The sequence below is a fragment of the Phragmites australis genome, chromosome 2 (assembly GCF_958298935.1).
Source record: "Phragmites australis chromosome 2, lpPhrAust1.1, whole genome shotgun sequence".
Taxonomy (NCBI): domain Eukaryota; kingdom Viridiplantae; phylum Streptophyta; class Magnoliopsida; order Poales; family Poaceae; genus Phragmites; species Phragmites australis.
Genome location: NC_084922.1, coordinates 38671549 through 38692926, shown reverse-complemented (window position 1 = coordinate 38692926; position 21378 = coordinate 38671549). Strand labels below are relative to the sequence as shown.

Below are 21378 nucleotides of genomic sequence, written 5' to 3'. Positions count from 1 at the left end.
TCTGACATGGCTAAAATAATATTATTGGTGAACAGTAGCGATAATACTAACCTTATTGACCGCTAGATTTAAAATAGATGTACCTGATTATCTACTTTAGTAAAATAATACATACTAAAATTATTACAGAATTTTATTACGGTAAAATCAGTACAATATTTTTGCGTGCGTCCAGTGAGAACAACTAGTGGGGAGTTGATAGTTGATTAGTTTGCGAGGCGGATCAATAGGGCCCCGCCGCGTGATACGGGGAAGAAGATGAGGCGAGACTTGGAGGCAGGTGCCGGCCCAGCTGCCTCGATCGATTATTGAATGGTTAAATTAAGCTGGTGTTTGGCGGTTGATTACCGATCGAGGGTTTGGTTGCATGCTGTCACCGTCTGGTAGTGTAGGTTATTTTATCCATTTCTAAGGAGTAGCTAGCTGCACCTGCTGCGGGTGCGCTCAGCTCATGTGCTTGGCCATCTAGACATGCTAATAAGCTATTAGCATCTCTATAGAGAGAAGAAACGTAACTGCACACGTATCTGTAGACGTATGGCTTATCTCATCTATCTATTTCACCCATCTAATATTAATTCATATATTGATTTTCTTATTTATCCCATGATACACAGGACAGTGCGTAAGCATGACAGTCTAGCACGGTCGGAGAGCTTTTGTTAACAGTTTTTCGCTTGATGTAAGGTGACTTATGTCTTTCAAAACATAGAGAGTGTTAAGAAATTAAGCAGACATATTGGATACAAGACATGACTTTAATGAAAAACCTTTATATGAAAAAATCACATGTGATAATTGGCAATCTTTACCATACGATGGATTGTGCAAAACGTATGAGAATTAAAATGACCGTCTCAATTTCCCGTATAGATTAAAAGATGTATATATAGGGATAGACGTATATAACTCGAGTCTACGGACTATTTTAGAACGTGAATTGAAAGCATCACTTGTGTGACTTAACTAGTAATTCGGATCACAATCTAACAAAGAGGGGTTACGTTTAGGAGAGGACGGGGAGTGGAGGTTGATCTAGATTATTCCTTAGGGATTTTGCAGATCTAAGTCGACTTAGAACTAGACATGCATGCCCTTTTATATATGAATCCATGCATAGATGAAATAAAATTAACACACTTAATATGTAGTTGCCAAATGCAGTGCGAGTCCACTTGTTGTGGGTACATAAATTAATTAATCTTTTTTTAAAAAAACTCTTTGGTGCGTCAAAGTTAAAACTCAATGGATCGTGTCCTGTCGTTTATATACCACCAATATTGTAAGTTCATTACGACGCGAAACTGATGCGATAGAGGTGGCTTGAAAAAACATGGCAATTAGCCTTCTAGATACCTTTACAACTCTCGCCTGGACAAAAGGAAACAGCCATGGAGCACATCATAATCACATCTTCCTCAAGAAATAAAAATGAAACCGAAAAAAAGGAACATCATAATCACATCGCACATCAGTAGGGATGCCGAGATTGGTGCACGTGGCAACTATTTCGTGAAAATATGTTTGCAAACTGCAACACAGGGACCAGTTCAGAAGCTTGTCTGAAAAATACATGGCCCACCATTTGGCAATATATGAATAAATATGGGCCTACTACAGCGCAAATTAACTCACACCGAATAGAAGAAACAGTTAGCGACTCAACCTCTTCCTAGTAGTATAGTAGAAATTGAGATTGAAAATATTACAAACGATAATATCTTTTTGTTTCCGAGGGCATACGACGCTTTACTCAAGCTTTACTCAAGTTTATATGAGACGTTTTCATTAGAGACTAGATGTAACGTTACGAAGAGGAATATATGTGCACCCTCTGTGTGCACTCGTTGTAATTCATATAAGAAAGCTTCCTCGCCAAAAAAAGATCATATAACAAAACTAATGTTACAATACCCTATCAAGATTAACAACATTTTGTGTCAGACAAAGAATTAGAGCTTCTTTGATTTAAAAAGTACTCTATCTGTTCAGAAAATAGTAGACGTATTTCTTTTTAAAAAAGTCAACTTTGTATATTTTGACTAATATTTAATTAAATTATAATAATGTCTAGTGTATAAAAATTATAAACTAGATTTATAATTTAAAATAATTTTACACTATATATGTTTTGTAGCTATAAATAATTATTTTATGAGAAAATTTTAGTCAAAATCTAATTTTGAAGGTTGAACTAAAACAAATATTTTTGAATAAGGGAGTACTCAACATTAGTATAGTTTTCTAGCGCGGCACATGGACCATTGATGAATGAACCTTGCTAGCTATGGCAGATCCAACTTGGCTGCACCTGTACTCTATCCCACATGTAACTATCGTAGTTTAGACGAGTACATGTGAGGGATCTGGCCTCGTTCTTCCAAGTACGTGCAATATTCTAAACGAAACGTACGTACGTACACTTGCAACAGGGAGTTGGCCTTGCAAGTTGCAAGCAGTCTACATCCTGAGAGGAAAAGAAACGACCAATCGTTTAAAGCGTAGATACAATGATATAATGACAAGTAACCTAGCATCCAACTCTTTATATTTGCTCATAATCTGTACTTTAGTAGTGTGCTTTTTTTCTTCCGAAAAGGTTTATGTGATCACACGATCTCACGGGCCATAGCAGAACAAAGTGCATGCATACAGCATACTCTGTGCTAAAGCACACGTGTACACACGTGTCCGAAAATGCATGTGTACTCCGGGGAGGCAAAAGATGGCGATGATTGGCCGGATTGGTTAGGGCGGGGGTCGATCGCAGCCACCTCTAGATTAATCACCCCTGGCCCCGGCACGTCACTCTCCACCGGCCCTGCTGTCCACCTCCGAGACGCGACGGAGAGAGATCCAATCCAAAACAGCTAGTGCTATACGCTAGACGTCAAGCAAAAATGGCTGTGCGTACACACACTCTTGCCGGTACCGGTAGTTGTAGTATATCGCTCGTCCTACCCCGGTGCTCTGTGCTCCCCAATGACAACATCGCTCGCGTAAAGAAGGCACCCACTTGCGCGCGCGCGCACGCATATACAAACACGCCGCGCATTGAGAGAGAGAGGGAGAGAGAGAGAGAGAGAGAGAGAGAGAGCTGCACCCATTATCCGGCCCCGTTTGTTTGTCCGCCACCAGCACGAGTTCTCTTCTCTCTTCGATCCCCTCCATCATTCGCTCCAATACTCCGCTCTTTTCCACCATCATCAAACGAGGCCACAAGGAGCAAAAACATATGCGCACTTTGGGAATGTGCGAGTTAGTTTAGCTTTGAGCTGCTTTCTATCCATCCGGAGCAGTGGGTTGAGAGGAAGCTCTCTAGCTACTCCGTGTACAGCGGCCGTGGGCCCCTAGGCGGCCGTGGGTGAGGGCGAGCGAGCGATGTCGTCGGCCGAGGACGAGTACTGCAGCGCGGACTCGCCGCGGGCGGACTCCGCCGACGAGCCGCAGGCCGCAGCGGACGCGGAGTCGCCCCGCGCCGGGGCCGAGCTGAACAAGCGCGAGCGCGACCTCCCTGCCTCGCCGTCGTCCCCGCTGCCGGCAGCTAAGCGCAGGTACGAACGGTATCCATGTGTCGTGTGTCACGTGTGCCTGCACGGAGATGAGTTGCAGCTGTACACCCGTGCTCTACTACTAGCTTGCTACCAGGTGGCTAGAAATTAAGAGCACAGGATCTTGAGCGGTAATTAATTCCTGTCTCTGTGATGTGTGAGCAGCCGGAGATCGGTGGAGAAGCGGGTGATGTCGGTGCCGATCGCCGAGTGCGGCGACCGGGCCAAGGGCGCCAGCGGAGAGGGCCCGCCGCCGGCGGACTCGTGGGCGTGGCGCAAGTATGGGCAGAAGCCCATCAAGGGGTCGCCCTACCCACGGTATGTTCTCAGCGCCACATGTGGTGAACCAAATCACTCCATGCTAATTGCAGGTTTAACGGGCAGTTAGTTAACCTTGCTGTGTGATGCTGCATGTGCAGGGGGTACTACCGGTGCAGCAGCTCCAAGGGGTGCCCGGCGAGGAAGCAGGTGGAGCGCAGCCGCGCGGACCCCACCGTGCTGCTCGTCACCTACACCTTCGAGCACAACCACGCGTCGCCGCAGCCCAAGAGCAGCAGCTGCCACCAGAGCAAGCTTAGCCCCCGACGAGCGCCGCCGAAGCCAGAACTGTCGGCCGCGCTTGCTAACGAGCATGAGACGGGAGAGCCCCCAGAAGTGCCGGAGCCGGAGCCGGGGCTGGAGCAGAAGGTTGTTTTAAGTCTGGTGGAGCCGGCAGCGATCACAACAGTGGCGCCGGCGGCCGAAGAGGAGGACGAAAGCTTCGACTTCGGGTGGCTCGACCAGTACCCGACGTGGCACCGGTCGGCGCTGTACGCGCCGCTGCTGGCGCCGGAGGAGTGGGAGCACGAGCTGCAGGGGGAGGACGCGCTGTTCGCCGGGCTCGGAGAGCTGCCCGAGTGCGCCGTCGTGTTCGGCAGCCGGCGCGAGCTCGGCCTGGCGGCCACCGCGCCGTGCTCCTGATATCGTCTTTTCATTTTTTTTTCCCCTTTACCTTGCATTTTCTTTTTGGTTTTAGTTTTACTCGGAGTAATTTGGAGGTAGTACATAGCTCAGATCGATGCACGGGGTTTATGTGTTCAAGGCCGGCTGCTGCCTTTCTCTTCCGTGTTGATTGGGTGCGCGCGTGCGTGCGTTGGCCGTCCAAGGTTGTCCCGTTTCAGAAGTGGTTTGAGATGTGATTTCAACGAAAAAGCAGCGAAAGGTTTGGCATTTTTAGGCGCTTCGTCTGCCATTTATGACGGACGGATCACGGATGGAGACATCGCCCTCGCCGCAATGAGTTACCAGGCTGCACCGCACGGCCCCGCGGCGTGGTGCGCAGTGCGCTCCGCCTGCAGCACCAAGCGGGCCTCGTCCGATGCGGAAGCGGAATCTGACCGCCTGACGGCAAGTGGCAACGCACCGGCGTGCGCGTGGTTTCGGCGCCGCGGTGGTTGGGTTGGGCGAGGGGGGAACGCGCGATCGAGGCTACGTGCGGCGCGGAGGATACGGACGCGAGCGGATCCATCCACCCGCGGCGCGCGTGCCTATCATACTCGCGACCCAGTTCGAATAGCAAGCAGTGAAATCGGGACGATTAGTGGGCGAATTTGGGGAAAATCGGAAGAACAGGCAAGAACGCAATTAGGGAATATCAGCTGTATTGCTCTCAGATCGAGTTTAGATTTGTACACAGCCAAAAAGTACGATGATTCCTCACACGATAGGGGTTATATACTACCATCCAGATTACAATTATTCAGCTTAAGTAAAACAACTATCTACTAATGATAGTTCATAATCACTATTTATCGTCCAGCAAGACAGTTTAACTAACAATTTAAATTAACGAAGACTGATGAGAACGCCGTCCATTGAATTGGACTGAAGCGGTAACTTTCTCCAGGAGCCATCTATTATAGCACCAACGCTGGGACATGACAAATTTCCTCCTCCCCGGAGAGCGCACTTGCCCTCTAGTGCTGTTGTTGGGCGAGTTAGGGACCTGACCAGCAGACCATCCTTCGTAAGATGGGTTCTACTGTCACCATTGCGCTAATATGTTCCTATAAAATAGTGGAAAAGATGATTTAATAAATGTCTTATCTTCCTAAGTTGCCTCTTTAGAAGTGATGTTATCCCATTGTACAAGCCACTAAGTTATCACTGAATTTCCCATGGGCAAGACCCTTGTATCCCGCACCTGAACAGGATCAACTTTGATTCTTCCACAAGGATCCACCATTGGTAATTTTGAGCTTGGGACAGCATGTGATCCAATATGTTTCTTCAATTGGCTAACATGAAAGACACAGTGGATATGAGAGCTGGCTGGTAACAGAAATCTATAAGCAATAGATCCAATTCTTTTCAGAACAAGGAATGGTCTGTAGTATTTAGTTGTTAGTTTGAGAGAGTTTCTTATACCAAAAGCAGTTTGGTGATAGGGTTGCATTTTTAGATTCTGCATATTTCTTCATTCGGGCTTATGCCTGTGGCAGGTTGTTCCTTAACCTGATTAACATCTCTTACTTATTTGAGAGGAATTCTCTTGCTATAGACTCTAGACTAGGTACAGCCACTTCATTAATAAGGGGTGGTGGACACCATATAAGGTCTGGAAGGGTGTACACTTAAGAGAGGTGTGGTAATTGATATTGTACCACCATTCGACCAAGGGTAGCCAGTAAAACCATCTTCTTGGTTCAGTGAAAGTCATACATTGGAGATAACACTCTGAACATTGATTAACTCTCACTGTTTGACCGTCACTTTGGAGATGATAAGCATTACTAAATATGAGGGAGACCTTTAATGACTTGAAGAGGTTTTTCCACATATCACTGAGGAATATTCTATCCCTGTCAGAGACTATTGCCAAAGGAAGACCATGCAGTTTAAAGATGTTGTCCACAAAGGCTTGAGCCACATTAGAAGCAGTGTAAGGATGGCTTAAGGAAATAAAGTGTGAGTACTTAGTAAACTTATCCACTACCACTAAAACAACATCTTTGCCATTTGATTTTGGTAGCCCTTACACAAAATCCATTGTGATATGGGCCTATGCCATATCTGGTACAGGGAGTGGATCAAGCAGTCCTAGATAGTGGCAATGTTCTCCTTTTGCTCTTTGCAAAATAGGACATGCATTCACATATTCCTCCACTGATTTCTTAATGCCAACCAAGTGAAAGAGTCTCTTCACCCTTTCATATGTAGCTTTAATAGCAGAATGACCCCTCACCGCTGATAAATGTAAGGCCTTCATTATGTTCTTTTGAATTTCCTTATCATCACCAACATGTACCCTCCCCTTTATCTAATAATACCATCATGCAAGGTATATGGAGAGGAAGTATTAGGAGTTATTGCTAGCTGAGCCAAGAGCAGTTGGCAATTGTGGTCATGTGAGTAGAAGATATTGCTAATTTCTGTAATCCACAATAGTTGAATAGTTGTAATGGCTAAACAATTTGACTCATCTCTAGAGAGGGCATCAGCAATTCTATTCTCCCTTCCTTTTTTTACTCAACTACATAATCTAATTGTAGTAGTTTGAGCATAAGCTTGTGTTGTATACCTTCAGAGATTTTCTGGTCTGCTATGTATTATAAACTTTGGTGATTCATCCTAATTATGAGTTTAGCGCCCAAAAAATAGTGCTTCCATTTTTTTTACTGCCTCCAAAATGGCTAGTGCCTCCTTATCATAGTGGATTGTGCTCTAGCAGTAGTACTTAGGGATTTACAAAAATAAGCAATAGGCCTATTGTTTTGCATCAAAACTGCCCCTATGCCCTGACCACTAGCATCTGCGTCAAGAATAAAAAGAAATGCAAAATTTGGAAGTACAATAACAAGAGCAGTAGTAAGCTTATCTTTGATTTCTTCAAAAGCTTTGGTTTGAGCTGAGCCCTAGGAGAATGAATTCTTCTTAAGCCTATCATGGAATGAACGGCATATGATCCCATAATTCTAAACAAAATATTCTATAATAACCTGCTAAGCCTAAAAAACTTCTAAGCTCAATGATGCTCTTAGGTACTGACCAATTCTTTACAACTTCCACCTTTGCTTTATCAGTAGATAGTCCCTGCTCATTAATTACATACTCAAGATATTCAATCTGTGTCACAACAAACACACATTTGCTTCTTTTTGCCTTTAGTTGATGTTCTTAAAGTACATGCAGTATTGCTGTCAAATGGTGCTTATGTTCTTCCATTGAGACATTGTAAACTAGTATATCTTCAAAGAAAATCAATACAAATCTTATGAGAAACTTGGCAAACATATTATTCATCATTGATTGAAATGTTGCTAGAGCATTGGTCAGCCCAAATGGCATGACCAAAAACTCAAAGTGTCCAAAATAAGTCCTAAAGGCAGTTTTATGGATGTCTTCTTTCTTCATGAGAATTTTATGGAACCCTGGTATTAAATCCAGCTTGGAGAAGAATGGGGAATTTGTTTTTGACTGTTTGATCATTTAGTTGTCTATAGTTAATACAAAGCCTCCAGGATCCATCGTGTTTTCTTTCTAAAATGGAAGGAGAGGAGTAGGGACTTTCACTCAACTGGATTATCCCTTGATCAAACATTTGCTTGACTAGCCTTTCAACCTCATCCTTCTGGTAGTGAGGCCTAATGTTAGGGGGTATGCTGTTGGGTTTGAGTGGAATTGAGTGTTCACAGCCTCTAGATGGTTGTAACACTATAGGTTCAGAGAAGACAATTGAGTATTTCTCAAGAAGCTGATCTATTTCCTTATCCCCACAACTTACAGACTCTCCCTTATCATCGACTAACTTCATCTACAAGACATAACCCATTACTCCCTTAGTCAACATCTTTCAAATTTCTTGGCTTCCATGAGACACCCATGTCTAGACTGTAAATTGTCATAGAATTTAAGTTCAGTCTTCCCATCCTTCATGATGGTCAATTCCCTTCGTTTGAGATCAATACTTATGTGACTGTGTTGATATATACAATCACATCCAATATACATCATAGCTCTTGAGTTGCAACAATTGGAGTAGTGAATCAAATCTTTCCCTCTTAACCTAGTAAGAGAAGCTTGGTATATAACCACCAGATTTTAAGTCAACTCCACTAGCAACCTTCACTACCTGCAATGGTCTTTGCTGAATAGCACAATAGGCCTTAAGGGCAAAAGAGACATCAATGAAGCTGTGAGTGCTTCCACTATCAATAAGTGCCACAACTCTTCTCCCACCAATAATAAGAGGTAAACAAAAGGTTGCTACTGTCCTAGTACCTTGAAGGGCTTGCTTAGATATTTACATCAATAGGGGACTGAAGTGGAATAATCAGTTTTATTTGGTGGAGAAACTTCAACTTCCAATTCTAAATCTTGGACCTCATTAGGTTCCACTGTTATGGTATGAGCAGAAGTCTAGAAGCTCCTTTGGTTTAGTTGAGATATTGGGTAACCTGTTAGGATACTGAACCACTTCAATTTTCTAGGTTGAAGGTGTGCTCTTCTGTTGGAATGCCAATTGATATGGTGCTCTATTGGTAGTCACAGACAGTGATGAGTTGATCTTCCTACTCAGTACAGCTCGTTCCAGGTCTCTAGCAATAATATATGCATCCTCTAATGCTTGGGGCTTATGAGACTTGAGATAATGCCTGATATGCTCTTTTAACCCCCTCACAAAACACCTTATATAATAATCCTCCCTCAAGGTAGGGTGTTGCCTTTGCATAGCTGACATTAATTCTTCAAATTTGTCCATATATAATGTCACACTAGCTTCTTGGGTGAGTGAATGAAAAATCTTTACAACATCACACATACTATGTTTTGCAAATTGGTTAAACATCATTGTGCAAAATTGAGACCACCTAATCTGTTTTGAAGTAACCCTTAAACTTGATCACCAATGTTCAGCTCATCCAGAGCAGTGTAAGGTTGTCATTGCTACCCGCATTTGGTGGCACTGACGCAAGGTCGAAGTATTTTTCACATTGCCTGATCCATCCACTCGGATTGTCCCCATGGAAGGGTTGGAAATCCAATTTAGGTCTGGATATGGACAGAGTAAATGAGCCTTCTGGTTGTCTGACTCCCCATCTATCTTGTTGTTGTCATGAACTATTTCTGTCAACATGAGAAAGTCTAGCATGGGGTGGGATGTAAGTATCTGGGTGGAAAGTTCTAAGAGGTGGTGAATTGTACCTATGGTGAAGCCTGTCTACTGTAACATCATAATCTAAAGCATTAGTTCTATGGGTACCTCAGCATACACATATCCATAAGTTGAATTGTGCTTCATAGACAACACTTCAAGGATCTCAGTATGGGTACTTACAGGTAGCCTACCCTCCTTGTTTTCACCCTTTCTAGTGTCCTTCACAAGATCAACAACGGTAGTCCTGCCAATATCATTAGGCTCTTGTACTTCCACTCTCTTAGTCCCCTTAACCAACTCCAACGGAGCAGACTCGATAGAATCCAGTTTGTCTTGCATACTATTGAGATACAGCTCAACATATCCCACTTGAGACCCTAACACCATAACCTCATCATGCATATTCTCTGCAAACTCCTAACTGAATCTATCCACCTTCTCAGGGCTTGGCATGCCCGTCGAAGAAACTGCTGCTGCTGCAGCCGCCGCCACCACTGCTGCTTTGGTGTTACATGTTATGGTCAAAAGCTCAGATCGAAACAGATTGGTTTAGAGATGAACTCCTCCCCGTAATGATCCACTCTATAATTTCTATCGCCGCCTGAGTTGGAGATCGGCTCGGGAATTTTATACACGGACTAGCCATGCAACCTTCACCTGAATCCAACTCACCACCTTCACTACCGTGATCTCCAATCCAACCGCAGCTCTCGGAATTTTACACTCGAATAAGTGCCGAGCAACCCTCGCCGCCAGTTGAATTTGTCAGTAGATTCAACCGATAATCAATTGGCTCTGATACCATTTGTTATACTCACGACCCAATTCGGATAGCATGTAGGTGAAATCGAGACGATCAGTGGGTGAATTTGAGGAAAACTGGAAGAACAGGCAAGAACGCAATGGGGGAACGTCAGCTATATTGCTCTCAGATCAAGTTCAGGTTTGCACACAACTAAAAAACATGACGATTCCCCACACAACAGCAGTTATATACTTCCGTCCGGATTACTATTACTTAGCTTAAATAAACAACCAAATTAACTACTAACGATAGTTCACAATCATTATTTATCATTCAGCAAGATAGTTTAATTAACAACTTAAACTAACGAAAGCTGAGGAGAATATCATCCGTCAAATTATACTGAAGCGGTAACTTTATCTAGAAGCTGTCCATTATAGCACCAACGCACGGACATAACAGTGCCGCCCAGCCCCTTTGCCGGCCACGGCCGGCTTCTCGATTTGTTTTTGCGACACGAGAGCAGAGCCGGCAGGGGCGCACCGTGTACGGTATTACGAGAGAGAATTCGCGAGCAGACCAGACAAAGCACGTTGAGATCCAAGGCTACGGTGATCGATCCAGGTGTCGAAACCGAGGGGGGCGAGTCATGGACTCACGGCAGAAAGCGAGATCTTGGAGTTGCGCGAGGTGGCGGAAGCATTCTGATCTTGTATTCCCTAGGATGAACATGTATAGTTATCTCTTAACTGCTCTACATCTCACCCTTCTTGCAGGAGAGATTCCTTGTGTGTTTCTGTAACGAAAAACTCGAACTGAATATTTCTGCATCACATGGTTAGGAATCCGAGTTCCATTGCATTATTACCCATCTAATCTACTACTACATGATCTTGTGTCAGCATCCAAAGATAAGATGTCTTGAAGTAAGTAAAAAAATTAGTATAAGGGCTTTAACGGGTTCTTTTTTTCCCAACTGGAACAGATCGCTATTTAGCTTACATGCTACTAGTACCTAAGGGAGATACAGGCTAGTGTAAAAGACAAGTGAAGAAAAGACTAATCCGTAGGAATAATATGCGAAATAACGACCTGAGCAATGGGATAGGATCATCAGGTAGATATCGTCAAAAATAAGATACTGATCAGATACTACTGTAAACATAATGCTTGCAGTACACTTCAGAAAAAAAACATTCTTGAGTTCACAATTTCGACTTCCAAGTGATGGTTTAAGCCAGAGCTGAATCAATCTGACACTAAAAAATCACCACAGTAAAAAGAGAATGAATAATTCTGTTGAAGCTGAACCAGTAGCACACACCTTGATGAAAATCAACAAGCATTTCTTCTCTATCCTAATTTGAGCAACAGCCAATCCTCTTTAGTGCAGACACATCATCTTTCATGTTTATTTTCTCCCCTTTGCTTGGGGCAGCTGAGCCATCCTCTGCTGCGTCCACTGTCTTCCTTCTCACAATTTGGTATAGCTGTGTCAAAACTTCCGAAAAAGCATTGTCTACATTGGTTGCGTCCAATGCAGATGTTTCCATGAAGTACAGTGACTCAGCCTCAGCAAACTCTTTCCCGTCTTCAGTTGAAACAGCCACCAAGTGTCGGAGATCGGATTTGTTGCCAATTAGCATGACAATAACGCTAGGGTCAGTGTGATCTCTCAGCTCTTTCAACCAGCGTTCCACATTGTCAAATGTAGTGCGACGAGTGACATCATAGACAAGCAACACACCTACTGCCCCTCGATAATAGGCACTGGTAATAGCACGGTATCTGACAAGAGCAGAAAATATTAGGCAGTCACAGTTCTGTGCAAAATGAATGCAAAACATATATTACGACAAAGAAGGTGCAGCTAGTGTTGGTACCACCGGTAATACTTTTGCTGGATATGTATTAGAGAAATTGTATAGCTGTACTTACATTGTATATATCCTCTGATTGAGGATCTATGTAACCTTCCAAATACCGGTTTCAACCGGCCATATATGAAAGGACACCCCCTATTGATCTGGGTGTACGGTGCTGGCCTCATTCGCAACCTTTCTACATGGTATCAGGGATTCTTCCGATCCTTTCCGCTGTCTGAGGTATTTGATTTTTTGCCACCAGGTGGTATATTTCAGTGTGGAAAAGTTCGCCAAATTGCCATCCTTATCAGGGGTCCGATGGCAAATTGTCAATTTTATCCTCCCTCTAGTGCGCCGATGCAACCTCTGCCATGCCCAAGCTCGCCACGCGGCGCCCCTCCGCACGTGCCGTCGACGCCATGTCAACCAAGTCCACCACCTCCTCCACCACAAGTGCCTCTCTCATCGACACCACCATCCACGCCGCACCACCGGTCTTCATCAACCCCTACGCCACCATAGTCGTGAAATCCCATGTTCCTGTCACGCTCGAACTCAAGAACACCAACTTCAACAAGTGGGCCTCATTCTTCCGATCGATATGTGGCAAATTTGGGCTCATGTCTCACATCGATGGCTCTCCTCCACGCTCTGCCGATGCTTAGTGGGAGTAGGCTGACTGCTGTGTTCGCAGCTGGCTCTTCGACTCCGTCTCGGATGACATCCTCGACCTCGCCATGGAGCCAAATCAAGACGCGCGCGCACTGTGGATCACCATCAAAGAATTGTTCCAAGCGAACAAGGAACTACGTGCCATCTTCTTGAGTCACCAGTTACACTCGATGACCCAGGGCGATCTGCCCATTTCGAAGTACTGCCAGTGCATCAAGACGATAGCTGACTCCCTCCGTGACGTCGGCTACGGCATCTCCGAATCACAACTCATCCTCAATCTCCTGCGCGGCCTCAATCCTAGCTACTCCAACACCGCCGACGACATCGCCAACATGATGGTGCTCCCCACCTTCGCCAATGCCCACTCCATGCTGGCCCTCAAGGAGCTGCGCCTGGCCAACGAGGAGAAGGTCACCGCCGACACGACTCTCCTCATGGTTGGGCCCTCCTCTTCCTGCTGCTCAGGCGGGAGCCGCTCTCCCACCCCATCCGCGGAGGCTCCTTCTCCTCCAACAGTGGCGGTGACCCTAAGCGCTCTGGCAACCGTCGTGGTGGCAGCCGTAATTGCCCCAGCACCGATCGCAAGCAACAGCAGGCTGCCCCCAGACCGCGCCCCAACCTAGTGGTCCATGGATTTGTTTCAATCCGTAGGCAGCTCAAGCCGACGCGTGGCGTGCCCCTAGAACTGGCCTCCTCGGCCCATATATGTAGGCCCATACGGCTTTTGCACCCCTGCAGGCCTCCTTGCCACTAGTCTAGAGCTAGGACCAAGCCGCCCTAATTGCATCCCTAAATCAACTATCGGTGCAAGGTCCGGGCCCTTGGGTCATGGACTCCGGAGCCACCTCCCACATGTTATCCACGGATAGTATACTCCTCCCCTGCCTCCCTCCCTATCATTCTGTCATTACAGTAGGCAATGGCACCACCATACATGTCACCTCTCGTGGTCACTCCATTCTTTCAACTGCCTCATCTAACTTCGCCCTCAACAACGTCCTCATTGTCCCTTCTCTTGTTCGTAATCTTCTTTCGGTATGACAATTTACTCGTGACAACCAGGGTTCAATCGAATTTGACGCTTTGGGTTTCTCTATCAAGGACCTCCTAACCAGGCACGTGATTCTTCGCTGCAATAGTGGTGGCGATCTCTACACCCTCCCTTCGGTTCGCTCCACCACTGCCGCTCAAGCCAACCTTGTCATCTCGACCACCGTTTGGCATCAACAACTCGGCCATCCTGGTTCCACCGTCCTCGACACCCTCCAAAATAAGTCCATTATTTCATGCAATAAAACAACTCGCACGCCTTGCCACTCATGCCAGCTTGGCAAGCATGTGCGCCTGCCCTTTAGTAGTTCCACCTCGTGCACCTCCGCACCTTTTGAACTAATTCATTGCGATGTATGGACATCCCCGTTCACTAGCATTTCAGGCTATTCATATTACTTGTTACTCCTTGATGATTTTACTCACTTTTGCTGGACTTTTCCCCTTAAATGCAAATCTGATGTTCATCAGCACATCTTTCATTTCACCCAGTACATACATACTCAGTTCGGCTTGCCTCTAAAATGTCTTTAGGCGGACAATGGCACTGAATTCATCAACTGTGCCACAACCACTTTTCTCACAGCACGCGGCATCCTATTACGCCTCTCATGCCCATATACCTCCCCACAAAATGGCAAGGCTGAACGAGTTCTCCACCAACTCCATCCGCACCCTCTTGCCCCATGCATCCATGGCTCCCTCCTATTAGGCCGAGGCATTTGCCAATGCTACCTATTTGCTCAACCGGCGTCCATCCTCTTCAATTAACAACATTCCCTTCGAGCTCCTACATCACAAACAACTCGACTGCATCCATCTTCGTGTATTCGGTTGTCTCTGCTATCCCAACCTCACTGCCACATCCTCACACAAACTTGCACCACGTTGCCTGTGTTTTCCCTGGATATCCAACATCCCACAAAGGGTATAGGTGCCTTGATCTCACAACGAAACATGTGATTATTTCACGCCACGACATTTTTTACGAATCCTCCTTCCCTTTTGTGACATCCTCAGCTACTAGTGACCGTAGCTCCTCCCTTGATTTTCTCTCTAAAGACTATGTCGTACCGGTGCTACGCACTGCTACCACAGCATCCCCCGTTGTGACAGCTTCGTCTCCTTTTAACGTTGAGCGCTTGTGGTCTCCCTCGGTAGCTCCATCGCACAGCGACGTCGAGAAACTGTGGCACTCTCCAATCCCTTCAACACAGCGCTCGAGCGGGCCTAGCACAGGCTCCCTGGTCGCGCCCTCATCTTTGCCATAGACTGCGCCCGTGCACTTGGTCGCACCAGCAGTGCCTGTGCCTTGCCTCACTGCTGGTGACGCCACCATGACCACGCCCGACCCGGTCGCACCTGCAGCCCACCTGAACAGACTCAAACCTCCAACGATCACGCGTCGCGCCTGAGCTGGTCGCCCCTCAGGTGTTTGCACCAGCACCCCAAGCAGTCACGCCCGTGTCACAAGTGTTTGCACCCATGCCTGGTATGCCTGCACGCCCAGCTCTAGGACCCAATCACATGGTGACACGAGCCCGGTCAGGCATCATCAAAGCCAATTGACAAATTCAACATCTCCACCACTCATGCTTCAATTTCTTCGATCCCGTCGAACTATCGTAGGCGTTGGCTAACCCCAACTAGCGGGCTACAATGGCAGATGAGTTTTAGGCTTTGGTCAACAACGGCACATGTCATCTCCTTCCTCAACCCTCCGGTGCCAATGTCGTGACGTGCAAGTGGATTTTCAAACATAAATTCCACTCTGACAGCACTCTGGCCCGTCACAAGGAACGTTGGGTCATTTGGGGCTACTCGCAACAGCACGGCATAGACAACGATGAGACATTCAGCCAGTTGTCAAGCCCTCGACAATTCGGGTTGTCCTCAGCATCGCCGCTTCGTGCTCCTGGCCAATTCATCAACTTGACGTAAAGAACGTGTTTCTCTACAGTCACCTTGGGGAGACGGTTTACTGTCAGCAGCCATCTGGTTTCGTTGACCCCTCTGCTCCTGACCATGTCTGTTTACTACAGAAATCACTCTATGGTCTGAAGCAGGCTCCATGGGTGTGGTACCAGTGGTTCTCTACGTACATTCATCATCTTGGCTTCGTCGCCTCGTCGTCTGACACGTCTCTCTTTTTCCTCAAAGATGGAGACCGTGTCACCTACCTACTATTGTACATCGATGACATCATCCTCACCGCTTCTTCGAGCAACCTTCTTCGGCACATCACTGAGCTCCTTCACTCAGAGTTCGTGATGACGGACCTCGATGAATTGCACTTCTTCCTTGGCATCTCCATCACGTGTTCCTCCGAGGGGCTCTTTCTGTCCCAGCACTAGTATGCGCTGGACCTCCTACAGCGCGCCGGCATGGCCGAGTGTCACTCCACTGCGACACCCGTGGACACTCACGCGAAGCTATCTACCACAGAGGGTGCCCCTGTCGCCAACCCTTCAGAGTACAGGAGTCTCACGGGTGCTCTCCAGTACCTCACTCTGACTCGCCCTGACTTAGCATATGTTGTTCAACAAGCGTGCCTCTTCATGCATGATCCTCGTGAGCCGCACCTTGCGTTGATCAAATGCATTTTGCGCTATGTCAAGGGCACCCTCTCAACTGGTCTCCATCTCGGCACGTCTTCCATACAATCCCTGATTGCGTACTCCGACGCAGACTGGGTCGACTACCCCGACTCACAACACTCCACGTCCGGCTACTGCATCTTCCTCAGTGGGAACCTAGTCTCTTGGTCTTCCCAGCCCCGGACTATGGTCTCACGTTCCAGTGCAGAAGCTGAGTATCGTGCCATCGCACATGCTGTCGTTGAGTGTTGCTGGCTTTGCCAGGTACTTTAGGAGCTCCACATTCCGATTGCTTCAGCGACCATCGTATACTGTGACAACGTCAGCACCATTTACATGTCATCCAACCTTGTTCAACATCGTCGCACGAAGCATGTCGAGATCGACATCCACTTTGTCAGCGAGAAGGTTGCTCTTGGGCAGGGTTCTTCATGTCTCGTCCTCCCACCAGTTTGCGGACATCATGACTAGGGGCTTGCCTGTCCAGTTGTTTACGGATTTAGGTCCAGTCTTTGCGTCTGGAATCCTCCCGATGCGACTGCGAACAAGTATTGGTGAAATTATATAATTGTACTTACCTTGTATACATCCTCTGATTGAGGATATGTGTAACCTTTCAAATACTGGTTTCAACTGGCCATATACGAAAGGACACCCCCATTGATCTGGGTGTACGATGCTTGCATCATTCTCCACCTTTCTACAATATGGTCTTTAATCCGCGATCATGATGGAACTAAAATTGCAAATTATATGAATATCAAAGAATGCTTAATTGCAGTCCTCAGAAGGAACAGAGCGAACAACATTTGATAAGTGGGCATGAGCGAACAACCCCTGACTTAACAGTGAGAGGGTCTGGAGGCCCTACACCCTAGAGGCTAGGTGGCCTTCCTCTTCGAAGAAAGAAGGAAAAAGAAGAAGAAAATAAGATAGGAGAAAGGTGGCCTTCAGACAATAATCATGTGGGGGGATAAATGTGCACAAATCTGACTATATAGCCAAACGATTGCCATCACTGCAAACAGTAGAATTGGAATATCAAACTTTCTGTAAAATTTCTACCTGTACAGCTAGATATGATACATTGAGAGAAATCAATTTTCTGTAAAACCAAAATTACTATGTGAACATATTCTAGCTTTATCTACAGTAATCTATAAAGCATGAATAAAGCATAGTAGTGTACTTGATACAGAAGGAGGATTATAACTTCAGATAATCAAAATTGATTCTAGAATATTGGTTACATTTGGGTTTGTTGGTGGCAAATGCAAGCCTGAAACAAGGTGTTCAGACTTTTTCTTAAAGGGCACTTTTGTCCATAAAGATGAAGCATTTGACTTTTATCTCTTTGTCAGAGAATCGCGGTACTATGTATCACATAATCCCATGCTAGCATGCATGATGCAACATGCCCTGAATGAGAAAATGGACTGAACTATCTAATGGATACAACACAGTACAAGTGTATAACCACTGTCCAATCAAAGAATATTATCATCTCAGGATCCACCCCAAAAAAAGACTATTGTCACCTCAGTGAAATGGAGCTGCAGTTACTTGCAAGACAGCTCGGCTATCTCGTAAATACAGCTCAGCTATAACCACTGTCCAACCAAGACTATTATTATCATCTCAGAGAAATGGAGCTGCAGTTACTTGCAAGACAGCTCAAATATCTAGTAAATACAGCAGAGCTGCAACCGCTGTCCGACCAAGACAATTATCATCTCAGTGAAATGGGGCTGCAATTACTTGCAAGACAGCTAAATGATCACAGGTTGCACATCTTGCCAATCCAATTCATTCGAATGGTACTATATATCAGAGACCTGAGGAATGAGTGATGCTATAATATGCACCCCGCATGATGAAGTTAGTGACCCCAATGGCAGTTTTACAGCCTGAGATCTAGTTGGAGAAACCATGAGCAGTGATCATGTGTCACAGGGGAGCGATCCGGGTTTGAGCCCCGGCGCTCCCTCCGAAAACGGTTGTGCAGCTCCTATGCAACTGTGTGAGTATGAGTCTTCTTTTTTTAAAAAAAATATGTAACACTAACACCTCCCAATAGTTATCATCGTACCTACGCTAAAAACGTAGTATCTTTTTCTTCTATTGTTATCTCAATGCCAAATTTAACAACACTTTCCGCTTTGTCGCTCCCAAACCAATAGACTGATCTGAGGCACGGACGTCCCAACCCCCATAATCACTTGTCGACACTTAATCTACCTCAAGGAGCAACAAAGTGAAACTGAGATGCCACTCGAATTCGGTGCTAGAAGCCTAAAAAGTTACATCATTTGATATTTTCTGCTTGTTCACTTGAAACCAAATCCGTGTACCAATTAAAAGATTAAGTTTTGGGCCGGTACCGTATTTTAGAAGGGAGTACCTCCCAAGCACCATGAAACTTCACTAACTAACAAGGTAACTTGCAAGTTTTAACTGCGGCAGTCACCTAATACCGATATTATGCCACTAACTTGATCAAGCAAACCAACACTGGCAGTGACCAAGATAACATTTTTATACAGAACCAAGCAATAGTGTAAATGCTGCATTAACATGCACGACCAAGATAACATTTTTATTCAGCACTGATACTACCGCCAAGGCCATGGTCGCATTCCGATTTGAAACCAAGACCAATATGGCAGTATGCAAGCAAATCTATAGCCCAAGCACACCCATTAGCACACCGATGGAAAGGCAGGCAAGGCTGAAACTAGCAGAGGCAGTGGGGCAGTGGGGGCGCTTACCTCTCCTGGCCGGCGGTGTCCCAAATCTGGGCCTTGACGACCTTGCCGTCTACCTGGAGGCTGCGGGTGGCAAACTCGACCCCGATTGTGGACTTGGACTCGAGGCAGAACTCGTTCTTGGTGAACCGCGTCAGCAGGTTGGACTTGCCCACGCCGGAGTCACCGATGAGCACCACCTTGAACAGGTAGTCGTAGTCGTCCTCCGCGCGGTACCCGCCGCGCGCCGCCATTTCCTCAGGCCTGTTCCTCTCGGTACTACTGGTGGTGTTGGGGTTTTGGATCTCGCCGGATTTGGTTGCAGCGAAGCTGCGGTGCGGTGGATGGAGCAGTAGAGAGGGGGCACCGGCAGCCTGACCTGGGCTTGCTCGGTTTTCTTGCCGGGGTTTTGATTTGCTTGAGCGATGTGAGGTTTTATTGGACGTGCATATGAGTGCCGTAGTATGGTTATATTGGGAGCCATGTTGTCGTAGTTTGATTTTAAATATGATTTGAAAAGAAAAAGATAATTTATTAATTTTCTTAGTATTTTTTTATTTTTATTAGTAAAATTAGTTTTTTAGCCGGCAACGAGCGAAGGACGAGAGTTGATGATAAAAATAAATAAATTATTTAAATTTTAAAGAATTTTATTAGATAAAAGAAGAATGATGAAGATATAATACGAGAACTATATTGTATTCTTATATAGTAGAGACTTTTGTTATTTAACTTACAGGATTTTGAGAGGATTATTTTGAAAGGTTATTTTTCACTTGAGTACCTGTTATGGTGCTATATAACCACATCTTTTATTTGTCGTGCTGTCGAATCTCAATGTCTCTTCGAAGTCCGAGTAACCGACTTCATCACCATAAAATGGCGCGACGCCTGAGTGGCGGGCTCGTGGGGTGCGAGTTGTGACCGGCGAGATGGATTACGGTGCTCAGCTCGTGATCCGTCGCACGGGGATTTCGGTGCTCGGCTAGTAGTCCGGGTCGGCAGGCGTTGTAATGTCAGGACTCAGAAACAGTTAACTAGTGCTCAGTGGTAGCAGTTAACTAGTGCTCACTGGTAGCTGCTGACACATCTATACATGCGCAATTAACTAGTGCTCACTGGTAGCTGCTGACACATCTATACATGAGCAATTAACTAGTGCTCACTGAGGATGCCAGCGGCGCAACCGAGACCCTGCGAACTGGCACGTCCGCGCCCATGGTCCATTGGCTCGGATCATCGTATCACAGTGTCAGCGTGGTCATCGATCAGGCCATGGACGTCCTCGTGGATACGGCTCCTCCTGCATCGGTGGGCAACGACCCAACCCCACTGCCAGTCTGCCTCGCGCCTACCACGACCACTCTACCAGAAATCCAAGGACCAGTGAGCGTAGCCACCTTGGCACTAGGAGCCGGAATGGCTGTTAATTCCTCCGTTACTCTTGACTCGTGCTCCGTATGCGCACCTACTGGTACGACTGTGTTGATTCCTTGTCCAATTCCGTTGTCTGACCACTCCTGTTGGCCACTGGAAAAGGATCGAAGTTGTGATAGTACCTGTAGCTTGCAGATGTAACCGACGGATGCCGGATCCATCCTGAGATTCTGATATCGTTCCTGGAATACCAGGCCCGGCGATCAGCTCAGCATCTTACGTGTATCAGCCCGTGCGATATGCAGATGACCGCATCACAACTCACAAGCCAAGATCTATTGTGCCAAACTGAGAATCATAATGACTCGCTCAAAGGGAGCAGGAAAGCAGAACTGAAATGACTGGTAAGAAGAGGGCATAGGAGTCAGATGTCAGGGCCAAAGTTAGTGGGAAAGGAATGTATACAGTATACATTCTCATGAAGGAATGAAATAATAAATTACAATATTACATATCAACAATGTATGTTTCTATCTATTTTTTAAGATATATTTTATACTACTAAGAGCATCTCCAAGAGACTCTAAACTTAGTCCCTATATCTCTATATAGAGAGGCATCTCAAAAACGTTGACTCT

The 21378-nt window shown here is 46.0% G+C and overlaps 2 protein-coding genes across 3 annotated transcripts; one reads left to right on the top strand and one right to left on the bottom strand.

Annotated features, from left to right (window-relative positions):
• Positions 1-2927: 2927 nt before the first annotated feature.
• Positions 2928-4762, top strand: LOC133908743 (probable WRKY transcription factor 65). Of its 2 annotated transcripts, none has more exons than XM_062350884.1 (3): positions 2928-3554; positions 3714-3869; positions 3971-4762. In XM_062350884.1, the coding sequence occupies exons 1-3, from the start codon at positions 3382-3384 to the stop codon at positions 4509-4511; spliced, it is 870 nt and encodes a 289-aa protein (XP_062206868.1). In that variant the 5' UTR covers positions 2928-3381; the 3' UTR covers positions 4512-4762. The 2 variants fall into 2 exon arrangements, with proteins under 2 accessions (XP_062206868.1, XP_062206869.1); XM_062350885.1 differs by having other exon boundaries at positions 2931-3554; positions 3717-3869.
• Positions 4763-11596: 6834 nt separating this feature from the next.
• LOC133908744 (ras-related protein RIC2-like) lies at positions 11597-19941 on the bottom strand. The gene is made up of 2 exons (XM_062350886.1): positions 19388-19941; positions 11597-12220 (listed from the first exon to the last, which is right to left on the bottom strand). Exons 1-2 carry the CDS (start codon positions 19615-19617, stop codon positions 11791-11793), a joined length of 660 nt encoding a protein of 219 aa, XP_062206870.1. The 5' UTR covers positions 19618-19941; the 3' UTR covers positions 11597-11790.
• Between the last annotated feature and the right edge of the window lie 1437 nt (positions 19942-21378).

What these genes read in the sequence shown, in the direction of transcription:
- LOC133908743 (XM_062350884.1), top strand. Translation starts at nt 3,382, where the DNA reads ATGTCGTCGGCCGAGGACGAGTACTGCAGCGCGGACTCGCCGCGGGCG. An exon ending in CTGCCGGCAGCTAAGCGCAG is followed by an intron (nt 3,555 to 3,713) that starts GTACGAACGGTA and finishes GTGATGTGTGAG; the next exon opens with CAGCCGGAGATCGGTGGAGA. An exon ending in AAGGGGTCGCCCTACCCACG is followed by an intron (nt 3,870 to 3,970) that starts GTATGTTCTCAG and finishes CTGCATGTGCAG; the next exon opens with GGGGTACTACCGGTGCAGCA.
- LOC133908744 (XM_062350886.1), bottom strand. Translation starts at nt 19,617, where the DNA reads ATGGCGGCGCGCGGCGGGTACCGCGCGGAGGACGACTACGACTACCTG. An exon ending in GACACCGCCGGCCAGGAGAG is followed by an intron (nt 12,221 to 19,387) that starts GTAAGCGCCCCC and finishes TGCTCTTGTCAG; the next exon opens with ATACCGTGCTATTACCAGTG.